The sequence below is a fragment of the Penicillium robsamsonii genome (assembly GCF_028829455.1).
Source record: "Penicillium robsamsonii strain IBT 29466 chromosome Unknown utg000001l_segment0_segment0, whole genome shotgun sequence".
In the NCBI taxonomy this organism is placed as follows: domain Eukaryota; kingdom Fungi; phylum Ascomycota; class Eurotiomycetes; order Eurotiales; family Aspergillaceae; genus Penicillium; species Penicillium robsamsonii.
Genome location: NW_026643219.1, coordinates 3,935,521 through 3,948,221, shown reverse-complemented (window position 1 = coordinate 3,948,221; position 12,701 = coordinate 3,935,521). Strand labels below are relative to the sequence as shown.

The 12,701-nt window shown below is 49.8% G+C and overlaps 5 protein-coding genes across 5 annotated transcripts; 3 read left to right on the top strand and 2 right to left on the bottom strand.

Annotated features, from left to right (window-relative positions):
- Positions 1-93: 93 nt before the first annotated feature.
- Positions 94-752, top strand: N7447_001558 (med21 domain-containing protein; the record flags this gene model as incomplete). The annotated part of the gene is made up of 2 exons (XM_057225834.1): positions 94-135; positions 195-752. 2 exons carry the CDS (start codon positions 94-96, stop codon positions 750-752), a joined length of 600 nt encoding a protein of 199 aa, XP_057089850.1.
- Positions 753-1,687: 935 nt separating this feature from the next.
- N7447_001557 (DEAD/DEAH box helicase) lies at positions 1,688-5,581 on the bottom strand (the record flags this gene model as incomplete). The annotated part of the gene is made up of 2 exons (XM_057225833.1): positions 1,688-4,470; positions 4,552-5,581. The coding sequence occupies 2 exons, from the start codon at positions 5,579-5,581 to the stop codon at positions 1,688-1,690; spliced, it is 3,813 nt and encodes a 1,270-aa protein (XP_057089849.1).
- Positions 5,582-7,286: 1,705 nt separating this feature from the next.
- Positions 7,287-9,647, bottom strand: N7447_001556 (1-phosphatidylinositol 4-kinase LSB6; the record flags this gene model as incomplete). The annotated part of the gene is made up of 2 exons (XM_057225832.1): positions 7,287-8,102; positions 8,157-9,647. The coding sequence occupies 2 exons, from the start codon at positions 9,645-9,647 to the stop codon at positions 7,287-7,289; spliced, it is 2,307 nt and encodes a 768-aa protein (XP_057089848.1).
- Positions 9,648-10,508: 861 nt separating this feature from the next.
- On the top strand, positions 10,509-11,091 carry N7447_001555 (transcriptional regulator family: GATA type zinc finger; the record flags this gene model as incomplete). The annotated part of the gene is made up of 2 exons (XM_057225831.1): positions 10,509-10,513; positions 10,746-11,091. The coding sequence occupies 2 exons, from the start codon at positions 10,509-10,511 to the stop codon at positions 11,089-11,091; spliced, it is 351 nt and encodes a 116-aa protein (XP_057089847.1).
- On the top strand, positions 11,092-12,499 carry N7447_001554 (putative GATA transcription factor (AreB); the record flags this gene model as incomplete). Its single annotated transcript, XM_057225830.1, has 4 exons — positions 11,092-11,156; positions 11,225-11,315; positions 11,543-11,728; positions 11,831-12,499. The coding sequence occupies 4 exons, from the start codon at positions 11,092-11,094 to the stop codon at positions 12,497-12,499; spliced, it is 1,011 nt and encodes a 336-aa protein (XP_057089846.1).
- Between the last annotated feature and the right edge of the window lie 202 nt (positions 12,500-12,701).

Sequence of the window (12,701 nt, the reverse complement as noted above, 5' to 3'; positions counted from 1 at the left end):
CCGCATCTGCTCCGCTTCTTTCGCTCCACCAGGCATTCTACTTCTTTCTTGAACCACTCTAAGCTTCCTTCATTTTCTCTTTGAGTCGCTACCATGGCTGACATCCTCACACAGCTGCAGACTTGTCTGGATCAGGTAGAACCCGCTCCGCAAACTCTATATTAAAACCTTTGCTCACCATACGGACATGATAGCTTGCAACACAATTCTACGCAACCCTTGGCTATCTCACAACATACCACGACAATGCCCCTACGACACCACCGCCGAATGTCCCCGATGCAGTACCGGCCCTAGCCAAGATTACTAAGAACTCGTCAGCACCGCCAGTCCCAGCAGCTATCGCAAACAAAGTGGGGGGTGCAGCGGCCGTTGCAGGAAATGCATCACCCCCGCATGCGCCTCCTCAACAACCCGGAGCTGCGCCAGGGACAGCAGTAGAAGCTGGCGATCCCAATCTTCCTCCCGCGCCGGACTCACCCAGAACATTTGCGAGTCGGCAGCGGGAGCTTGCGCGCGATCTCATTATCAAGGAACAGCAAATCGAGTACCTCATCTCTGTGCTTCCTGGGATCGGCACCTCTGAGGCTGAGCAAGAGAGCAGAATCCGAGAACTGGAGACAGAGCTTAGAGAAGTAGAGAAAGAGCGCGCTGCGAAAGTCCGGGACTTGAAAAAGTTGAGGACTCGGCTCGAGGATGTCCTCGGCGCTGTGGCTGTGGGTATCCACGGGGATGGGTATCCTCAAAAGTGATTCTGCGTGTTTTCAGGACGATCCGATCTGCCTGCACTTTGGGAGTTATACGAAACAGATAGGACTGGGGCGGGTCTTCATTTTCCTTGCTATATTCTCGGCGTTATGTGATGGAGGGTCCTTAACCGATTGCACAGAACATGAATAAATTTCACGAATACCAAATGATCACATCATTCTAATCCCTTCCAGTCTTGCGATGGAGTCTTAGCAAAACGCTAATGTCATCTTGCTCCCGAACCCTGAAAAACAAAAGGTGTCTTTGTGTACTGGGCCGAGACCAGTTTGTATAGGGTCTGGCTAACTAAGTATGGATACCGATATTGCTCTCTGCTCGTTTCTCGTGATGCACATGAGAAGTAGAACAAATGACATCTTCATACAAACTCCAAGGAGTTTTTGGTGAATTTAAATACATGATCAAGTAATCTAGACCGTTGATTTCTTGGGAAGCCCCCTTCACATTGCCCATGTCATGTTTAATCTTGGTCACAATCAGCCCAAAGGTCATAGATCCTGTTCACTCACTGCTTAAAGTACGTGTACATATTTCTGTCCCCGAATTGGAAGTGTGCAGAGTCTACTGCACCGAATATGTTTAAGCACAATGAATGGCACATACAGAAAGAAAAATGATTTCTATGGTTAGAGCAAACCCGTGTATAAACGTGCTTGAAAACTGCCCTATAAAAAGGGAACATAGAATAAAACGCCCGGTAAATGATCATAAGGAGAATCAAGATGTAATAATACTAACGCCTTCTCCTTTTCCGGGTATCATTGAAACGAAACCAGCGAGCCACTGGCATTGGGGCAGAAATAAAAACCAGAAAAATCAAATAGGAATATGAAGGGAAATCAGGGGTAAATGGGGAACTGGAAATGGGGGAAAGCATGCACAGCTGGAACGAGAAAAAAAAAAGAGACAAGAGAATCTACTTGAAAAGACTGCGGTATTCACGCATGCGAGCCTCCTGTGTCTCTCGCTTGTCCTGCTTTGCGCGATTCAGGCTCGTGTCCGCCATCTCTTGCTTCTTTTTGGCGAGATCCATTATCTTCTCCTCAATGCTGTCCTTCATCACAAATTGGAAGGTTTGTACGGGACGAGTTTGGCCGAGACGATGAACACGGTCAATCGCCTGAGCAACGGCAGCTGGGTTGTACTGGGGCTCCATGATAAAAACACGCGAGGCAGAGGTTAGATTCAGGGCCACGCCGCCGGCACCAATGGTCGCCAAAAGAACTTTGATAGTGTCATCTTTGGCAAATTCCTCGAGCGCCTTTGTGCGTGCTGCAAGGGTCATGGTACCATCAAGTCGAACATACCCATCAAGCCCATTGTTTTGCAAGGCGATCTCAATGAGATCCAGGTGCGAGGTCCACCCAGAGAACACAACACTCTTGATAGGTGACTCGCCTCCGAGCTTTTTGCTGTCTTCAACACTTTGTTTGAGGTAGTTGACCAGTGCAATGGTTTTGGTGTGGGGTCCTTCGTATTCGCCGAGGCTTTTGCCCAGCTTCCGGGTTTGCCGATCACTTTCTTGTTGGGCTTTGTATTCTTCAAATCCAGCAGGTGTGATAGTCGAGTATCTCATGTGAATCCAGCCTTCGCACCTGGGGCAACGGATCTGGGCGTCGGGAGATGAATCGAATGTCTGTTTCCAACCAGAGAAACAACCGGGGCAGAAAACATCGTGACATGGCAGGGCAATAGCCATCGGAGTATCCCGGGCGACAGCTCCCACGGAATTCAGAGGTTCATCGAGTTCTCGATTACAAGTGCCGCACCGGGGGACTGAGTTTTGCTGCATCAGGTCGAACATTTCGTACGCCTTCTTGTCTATGGCTGCAAGGGTTTCGTCTGGTTCGCCCTCCTCCAGGTCAATTGCGTCGTTAACAGAAAATCCCTTGACTCTCTCCCGGTCTGAAACGTCAAGAAGCTCTTTCCCGTGTGCACTGACTTGACGGAGAATCATCATGGCCTTCAAAACATGGTGATACATACGGCCACCCATCTTGCGTTTGTCCTCACCAGCAATAACGCTCATCATCACATTTGATTCCGCGCGGAAGAAGTCATGCAATTGCTGTTCTTTCTCACTGAATTTAAGTGTGATGATATTGTCTTCCCTGGGTGGTAGATTGATTTTGTCCTTCACTCTGCGTAGGGTGAATGAATCCACAAGAACTCGCAACCTGGCAAGTACATTGGGGTCACCATTTTTGACTGGGTTAGTTACATGTTGGGAAAATTGGCTTCGTTGGTCGTAAGGCGCAATCCGTAAAAACCTGGTCACAGACAACAGATCTTCCATACGGTTTTGGATTGGGGTTCCAGTAACTGACCATCGACGCTCAGAGTGGAGCCCAATGATCGCCTTGGTCTGTGCCGCATTTTGCTCTCTGATGATGTGAGCTTCGTCAAGAACAATCCGGAACATGTTCATTTTTGTCAGAGGGCTGAGTTTTCCACTTTTGGCGCCACGCCCCGAGATTTCACTGAGAACGGTGCTGTATGTCGTGATGATGATATCGTACTCGGAAAGTTCATCCAAATCAGTGATACGCGAGGGACCATGAAAGATGTAGTAGCTGATAGAGCATCGCTTGAGATGGTCCTTAATCTGTGTAACCCAATTGCTCACTGCACTCAACGGGACAACCAAAAGCGTTGTCCGTGTGTTGCGAATTCCTGGGGTTCTGCGAACAAGCACAGGATCAGGAGCCATCTCGGTCCACTCACCAGCCAGCCTAAGCGATGAAGTGATGAGTGAGAGAATACTCAGAGTCTTACCAAGGCCCATCATGTCCGCCAACAAGCCGCCTAGGGCCTCGTCGGGCTTCTGCTCTGAAATCATTCCAGTGATTATCTCGCGATACTGTATCTTGCCATTGGGTGTACGCTCCATTCGCCACAAGGAATTGTTGTCTTCTTCTTTCCGACCAAATTTGCGCGGCTTTTCTTTCTCTGTCATGAACCACAATGCTTGCTTTTGGTGATGGAGTAGTGGTGTCATGATGTGATGAGATGGCTCCATGGTCGGAATGTTCGCGTTGGCAAGCTGGTCGAACATCTTCATGACTGCATCATTGGCCTCTTCAGCAGTTCGCGCTTCATATCTGATGCTTGGCCCTGGACGAGAACGCCCAGAGTTATTGGCCGCGGCCTTTGCGGCAGCAAGCTGGCGTCGGCTCTCTGCATGTGGATTGAACACAGTAGTACCTTTGTCCACGGAATTTGGAGTTCCTAGCCAGACATTGCGGTGAGATAGGAAGTTGCCAATAGCCTCTGCCTTCTTTCTTTGGCCATAGATGTTTAGAGTTGCACGCCATAGCCCCGAGGTGGATTGCCAAATCTCTTCATTCGGCGAAGTTCTCCTGGTATCCAATAAGGCTGTCACTTCGATAGCAGCTTCTTCGGAGTCCAGGAGTGGACATAGTCCTTGTGCCGTTTTAGGGTCAAGTGTACCGAAAACTTTGCCGTGAGGGTCCGCGACGTTGATCTGATAATTTCCCTTCACAGGCTGTCGTTGCAGGTCTAATTTAATAGACGGCCAAGCGTGCGACCAGTCGGTGAAAACAGAGTGCCCTGGTTTGGGGACTAAATAGGCCATGATCATTGCGTTTTCAACTTTTCCAAAGCAGACACGCTGGGCGCTGAGATCGGTTGAACCGGTGCATAGGATTTCATCATCGTCTTTAGGTGTGTTGACAAGGTCTAGAGCAATATCAGATTAGTTCAAATAAAAGTAGGGGAAACAGGAAAACGGGAAAACGGGAGAAATATAACATCTCATACCTGCTGTCAAATCCACCACGTTGGATGTAGTCGAAATAGGGGTTGGTTTCACATCCTCTTCTTTCATCCACTTCCCCAGCCCGCTATCTCCAGGGATCGAGACCGGTGCTGTGGCCATGTTCGGTTTCTCTTCGGCATCATGCTCAGTTTTCATTTTCTTTGTCGGCTGGTTCTTCCGTTTTTCAACGCCGTAGATATCTTCGATCAAATTGGGACGGTATGTGATGCCCTCGTTGTCACTCATCTCGTGGTGGCTTCTTTTTGTGTCGCTTTCGTTGTCTTCATCATGGGTGGTGCTGAACTGCACTGCCAGACCAGGGGTTGAGTTCACAGCCGGGGTCGAGATTCCGGACGCCACACTTGGAGAAGTGCGAATAGTATGTTGTTCAAAGCGTGTAGCGGCTGCAGTTCCCGCGGGAGCCATGGGAGCGGCAGGATATGAACCATTTCCCTGCTGTTTTCCTGGACCTTCCAAAAGTGAGCATTGGAAACCCGTGGAATCGAGAAGCATGGGGTCTGTCGGGGGAGAAATAACAGGAGATGATAAATTGTGGGAAGAAAGACTTGAAGATGGATCAAGCGAATTGGGGGCACAAGGGGAAAAAGGGTCAGCTGGGCCAAGAAACTTTCCACGCATAACCGAAGCATCCATCTGAGGGGCAGAATGAACACAAGATTCAGCCGGGTGCATCATGTCCGTAGGCATAGACTGGGTATCCATCTTGGTGTCAAGATGGACACGATCCTCAGGTGGGTCAAGAGGATCTCCAGGCATGGCCGAGGCACCCATTGTGTCCACACAAGGGAGCGTAGAAACACGAGGAGAAGCACCAGGGGGACCAGAAGAAGCAAGCACAGGAGAAGAATTCATAGGCCCAGACTTGTCCGGGGGTAACCCGCAGGACATAGCGATATCATCCACGGGAGGAAAATCACTCGCTGGGGAAGAAGAAAGGGGAGGGTTACCATTGCTTTGAGCTTGTCTTTTGGAGCCCTTGGGATTCAGGAGCATTGCAGCATGAGATGCCATGATATTTCGATTATGGTCAAGAGACCTGGGATAAGGTTTGGTCAGATTCAAGGTTGCGTGGTGTTGTGAAAGCAAAGTGATGAAAGCCAGTGGATTGTAGAGGCGACGGAGCTGGCTGTTAGTTTCACTTGCTGTGAATAGAAGTAGAGGACTGGGTTCCTTCCGACTAGCAAGTATTATGTCCAAGCTCAAATTTGAGAAGTATTCGCCGTGTCAGGTGGCTTGAGATGAGAGAGACGATTGCGGCTTGGGATTAATTCTCCACCTGACTTGTCAAACGTTCTTGCCTGGGAGGGCAGATCAATCAAGTTCAAGTTTTGGAGACTTCTTGTCACGTATCAAATATTAACGTCGCAGCGAAATGATTACACAAATGGTGTGGTTAACGAAAGGTGCGTCTTCCAGACGCGAGAGTCGCAAAATCTCCGGCGTCATTGAAAGTGAGAGATACAGAAGAGAAGCGCGGGCAACACGAGTTGCGCTATTATCCCGGTCATCAACGTATATTATCCCGGGGAATCACGTCGTATTCGTGGTCGCAATCCAGTCGGCGCCTTGTCGTTTGCCTCGTCGAGGGAATCGCGAGTAGGTTCGTGGGCAGCTGTGTCGAGGGTCCTTGACCTCGAGTATTCCGCGGGGCTTTCGGTTCGTGCGACTTTTTTGCTCGAGTCAGTCGTAAGCTCAGTCGTATCGTTAGAGACTCGAAATGACGAAGTGGTTCTTCTGAAGTCGGTGCCTCGGAGAAACCCGCCGATAAGATCTTATCAGTCTGCGCGCTTACGGTATTAGCGTGAAGGAACGCAAGTACTTAAATGAACTTATATCGACTTGGAGAAAAGCTGGAAAGTTGAGTCTAAGAATAACTTTTGAAAATACAAGAGACCAAAAAGTGTATGCTTCTACACGCGTGACAGATATATATTCCGAGGTCCCGCTATGATTAGTTGGCCCCCCTCATTTCCAAGGTTTTTATAGATCGTGGAGATTATCAGATCTTAAGGCCTAGGTAATCCTTTTTGGAATATCATTTCTCCTTCTATAACGTTTTACTTAAAGATATATGCTACCTAAACAGGCGGATGTCACGTTTATGGATTGCTAATGCGTTTGAGCTTAGCCTAGGCGTGTTTGCGATGGCTGAGATGATGGTCTCAAAAACAATGTCATGCAAGTAGTTGACGGACTCTTACTATTGCATCAAATCTGGACTTGATTTTCAACTATGAGATTGTGCTGACATGGAGCACTAGAAGCTAAGAACTGGTTATTCCTACGCCAGCCTTAGGATCTATATCGCGTGACATACTGTAGGGTCACATGTCGCTACTGATCAGCTTAATCAACATAGTTGATCCAGAAAAATAGATGATGAAGGTATCATAGAATTAAGTCTCGTCAATATGCTACATGAGGCAGATCGCCCAATCAATGCGCCACAGCCCAAGGCAACCCCAACAGCCAGAGAATGTCTATATACAACACGGAAATCTCCCAAATCATGAGCATGTCCAACAAAGGACTCGTGTGAAATGTCAGAAAAAAAAGAGGCACAAGTCGAAATCTCGACAGGAATTGGGAACCGTTTTTGTTGGGAACCCAACAAATACTCCGAGAAGACAACGCTGCAGAAGATAGCTGCAAATTAAATGAGAAAGTAATGCAAGAATGTAGAAAAGTAAAAAGGGCAGTACGACACAATCTAACCTTAGCACCAAGTGAACACAGGATTTTTACTCTTGACGGCTTCCAGGCGCTCGACAATCACCTTGCGCTGGTTGCCTTCCATGCCCTCTGCAACTGCATAACCAAGATCACCTTCGAGATCATCGTTGCCAAATGTGTTGACATGAGGAACGCGTAAGGACATGGAACCACCGTTTTTGCGATGCCTGTGCTGGCGGGGAGGAAGTGAGGACCATCCATCTAGAGAACCCCCGGTGTTTCGACCGCCGAAGTCATTCATAGTCGCAGGGCTACCGACAGAACCATCAGCATGTTCGCTGCCAGCGTCAGGTCGACCACGGGTGAGTTCGAACCGGTTTGGGTTGGGGAGGTCGCTTGGCGACGAGTTCAATCCCAATAAGTCGTGTTCAGGGATTGGTTGGGAAGATGCGGATGCACCAATATCCATCTCTTCTTCATCAGGGTCATAATTCATAGATCGGTTTCTTTGTCTGTCTGTGGAGGGCGCGCGCATTGGAATAGCAACGGGGACATCAACTAAGTCATCCCATACACAGACTCGGGTCCGTCGAGTCAGCTCAAGCGGGCCGTGGTCCGGTTGCTTCAATGTTTCCACCACATTCCAAGCTTGACCTTTCATGACAGCGATTTGTCGAGCGAACATGCTCTCTTTGAAATCATCATCTTGCGCAAAGACACCACGCAAAGCCATCTGTGTACCGCTCCACCAGTCTGTGGAGGTCAGTAGTGGAAGGAAATGGTCGCGGGTTTTCTGTGAGAAGGGTTGTCCGATCAAAGAAACTGGCAGGAAAAGCCAACCGAAGGGGAAACTACGCCACTACAAAATGTTAGTGCTGGGAATTTGTAATTGCCCGTGAATGCGAGAACTTACAGCGTCTGGGTGTTTCCATGGCCAGGACAGACTGTTATCAATAGCACCAAGCTGGACAGAAGCTGACTGTTCCGATGAGGCCAGTGGGGTTCCCGTGCGGCTTATAGCCATCATCGTTTCATGCCGCTTATAGGGGTGGAAAGAGGGATCGGTGGTGCCATTCACGGAAACAGGACGAGGCGGGGGCATAAGCTCATCATCATCGTGCTTCGGTTGTGGCTCAGCGTGTTTTGGGGGCTCTGCCACGATAGAAACCTGTTCTGTCCCCCAGTCGATCTTGACCATCCAGTTGTCCAGACCTCGATCGGTATTTCGCATGATATAATCCAAAATCACAAGTTTCTCCAACTCTTCACGGAAGGATTGCTTGAGATTCTCAGTCCAGTAAAATTGGCGCTCGGCACTTCCGTCAGGCGAACCGGCTGGCGAAGGCACATAGCCCGGATCTTCATCATCCTCGTCGTCTGACTGTGCCCCTGATGGACGACACGCCTCGTTCCACGGCCGCTTCTTGCGCTTCGGGGCGTCCTCGGTGCGGAATCCAGTATTGACCTGGTCAGGCCAGGGATGCTCTCGGAGGAAAATGTTGGCGTCTTTAAATCCCTTTAGGAAAACTTGAAAACTGCCAGCCTTGGGAGGCAGGACTTTCTTGCCTTTCCGTGCCTTTCTCCGGTCCCAGAAATCGTAAAAAAATGATCTCGACGACAGCCGAACAATACCGGTGTATGGGACGAGGTTCGTGCGCAGGCGGGCATCGAGAACGTATGCGGCTGCTTCGGAGACGTAGGAGAGATTAGGAATGAGACATGCGCGGCCGAAAAAGCAGGGGAACAAGTTGCGGTGAAGCCATTTTGTCCATTTGGGATTCCGTGAGGCGTACGGCTCTTCGTCTTTTGGCTTGAACACACCCACTACTTTCCCTTCGGGGTTTCGAGCAAAGTAGCTGCCCGAGCTTCCTTGTGAGATCATACGAGGATGTACGTCCATTTCAATCGCGAGACGCACACTTTCGATAATCTCCTCGTACTCGGCGTGGGCCTGCCGTTGCTGAGCCTCAAACTCATCTGACTCGAGAACCTCAGCGCTCACGGGGGTAACTCCGGGAGGTGCCTGGAAGACTGAATGGTAAATCTCCAGCTTCTCTTCCTCATAGCTTTTGCCCTTGACACGATTGATCTTGAACTTGGAGGCAATCTCGTCCGCCCATTTTTCGAGACGCGCGTTGATGGCCTTGATATCGACCCCGGAGTTCCGACGACCTCGAGCATATTGAAAACCACTGTGTCTGCGTCGATGACCTGGAGGAGTGTGGAGACCGGACGCCTGCATCTGGGCTCGGGAGGAGATGGGTGCGTATCGGGGGGCGGAGGTGGACACTGTTGAGATTGCGCCGACGTCGTCGTCTTCTGAGTCATCGTGAAGGTAGCCTCGTTCCTCATCGGCCTGGGCGAGCCGGGCGTATCCCGAGGTGGCAGGACGAGTCTTCGGCATTGTGATTGAGGGTGGTTGGATCTATGGAAGCCGAAAAAGGGCAAAATAGCTCGTAAGAAAGAGAGAGCAAGGCCAGCAAAAGAACGAAAGGACACGAAAAGAGGCTAATCCATCACAGAGAATAGAAGAGAAGGAAAAGACCGCTGGTTAGAATAGAGAGTTGATAGAGTCAAGACAGTTGAAATAAGTGTCACCTATGTCCAGACGCCAAGGGGCCGTCCTGAAAGCATGGTTTACAGTTAATTTACACAGGCGGTGGCGTTATGAGTGGCAGAATGCAGTAAACTGTAGTAAATTTCGTGACGTGGGCAGGTCCACCCTGTATATAACGGTTATACAATTACGCACCGCCACACTCTGTCTCCACCCCCTAATCGAAAGGGGGTCTGGATGAATGCATCCAGTGTTATGTGTTAACAGCCCTGAAACTTGGCCAGAACCGCAATTGATCTCCATATGGGGACCCCTCTATGACGGATTGGGATATTCAGGGGATAGTCCATCAATTGCTATATGCTGTATTGGTAAAGCCGCCACGCTGGCGAATGTCCCGGTGCAGGAAATTTTATACGCATAAAACCCGTCTAGGAATTGATCACCCGTAAGCAAATACTCACATGCGGGACTGTCGCGCTACCTAGCGATATCAAGAGACTGGCATAGAACGAAGATGTAGCAGGAGGTTAATTGAATTACATTCTTTGCGAGACAAAACATTCAACGTTGACGCCCCTGACATGCCGTATTAAATAATAGTTGATACTGGGGCAATCGTTATCCCGATTGTTATTATCGCGTCTTATCGTCCATCTCAATTCTGAATCTTCTTTCAACCCCTACCCTCACTTATCCTCGGCCATCATGTCGTTAATTTAAAAATTCATTCTTTTCTTCGGTCTTATTAACTTTCTCGGGCACAATAATTGTCGGGAACCCTAATCCTTTCTTTTCGGTATCGAGAATCATTGGAACTTTACGAATCGACCACTGAGGAATTGTCTTGATATAGACCCATTGGCTCTGAGTCCTACTCCGAGTCCGTTGTTTCCAATCGCGCGATTCGCTTGACACCAACCGTTTCCCTTCAATTCGGTTTAGGGCCGGATTTCAATCGACACCTACTTCTCCCTCCACTGTGGCTTCCACCCTCTATCGGGCGTCGCCCATCGACCCGGCTCTTAAATCTCGTTCTTCGCAGGAGCGCGAGTTCCCTTACGACTTGTCCGCCGATAATTCATCCGCTCGTCACGCGTCCAACGGATCCATACCGTTTTCTACGACACTACCGGATATCAAGAGCGTGACCAAATTCGGCTCAGGCGAAATCGACGGATACCCAGGTTCTTCTGTTAGCACCTCGCTTCCAGGACTAGCAGCTCTGGCCTCGGTCGCTTCAGCACCAACCTCTAATCTTCGGTTCGTTGATACCCCATGCCAGTCCTAAATGGAAACCACCCGTGGACCTTTGGATATATCTTTGCGTAATCTTCAATCGGGGCCTGGAGAGCAGTAATCTGGCCCCTCATAAGAATTCGAATCAATTGGCTAATCCATATATTTTCCCCCACTTTTTTCAGATCATCCAGTGATGCAAGTATGAATATGGCAAATATGACCTATGCTACATCATCACCGGCAGCTACGACAGGAGGACAAGGGAGTGGACCTGTAAGTGTGAAACATGCCTTATATCAAGAAACTGTTATCGGAGCGCTGGAGGTCTTATCTCTGGGGAGTTATCGAAAGTCTTGGCGCTACTCGATCCGTGCACCCGCTTTTTCCCTTTCCTTATCGACTCAAATCTCTCACAATCTTATCATCCTCTTCCTCTTCCTAACTTCTATACCCTCATAATGGCGACCACATTGACTGACGACAAGCGACCTCAATTACAGCCCGTTTGCCAAAATTGCGGCACCTCTACCACCCCTCTGTGGCGTAGGGACGAACTCGGCTCAGTCCTCTGCAACGCATGCGGACTCTTCTTGAAACTGCATGGCCGACCTCGTCCGATAAGCTTGAAAACAGATGTGATTAAAAGTCGCAATCGCGTCAAGACCGGTCAAGGTCCTAAGCGCAAGGTGAGCTCGCGATCAAAAAAATTTTCCTCCTAGTCCCCTGCCTCCCAACTCCCCATGTATCTTAGATAAGAACATGCGCTAATCGAGATTGTGATTCCGTAGTCTGGCGGCCCTGTTGATACCAATGGAATCCCACCACGATCTGAAGCGGGCACCCCTCCCCTCGGCTCGCATGGATACCGTCGCGCGTCGCGCAAGATGTCATCGGGCCATTCGGATCGCTCCAACTCCCCCGTTTCCCGGACCGAGACACCTGGCTTTGGCTCGATGCACGCGCACAACTCAAATATCGCGCCGCAGCACATGTTCGACAGCGTTACCCTGGGCGACAGCATGAACTCCTCCAGCGGTCTTCCCTCCCGCCAGATGCGCCAACCCTCTCCCTCGGCAGTCGACCGCCAACTCGATTCCCCCCACACATTCGAAAGCCTCCTGGCCCTCAACACATCCCTGAAGACACGCGTCAGTGAACTCGAATTCGTCAACGAGCTCTTCCGCGGTCGCGTCACCGAACTCGAACAGAGTGATGCCAGCGCGCGTCGGTCGGAGATGATTGTACGAGACTCCGAGGTTCGTCTGAGACGGTCTCTTGAGGACGCTCAGCGCCGCGAGGAGGATCTCAAGCGTCGTGTTAACGATCTCGAGCGCCAGCTTGGTTCTAGCAGCGCTGGTGATGCCGAGTCCGGCGAGCCGCTCGCAAAAAAGATCCGGCTTTCGGATGTTGTGGAATCTGGCGAGGATGTGCTGGTCAAATCTCCCAAGAGCGTTTAAGTCTTGCGGTACTCTGCTATTCCCGGCCCCTTTTCACCTGCTTATTCATTCCATCATCGGTCCACACGTAGTACAAGCTTATAAGCTGCATTACGCTTGCTGGTCTCCAACCTCTGATATTCTTGATACCCTTCATGGCTCCTTCGTCATCACTGGCTGGAAATTTACCCAAAAAAAGCTCTATTGAATGGTCTCAATTTCT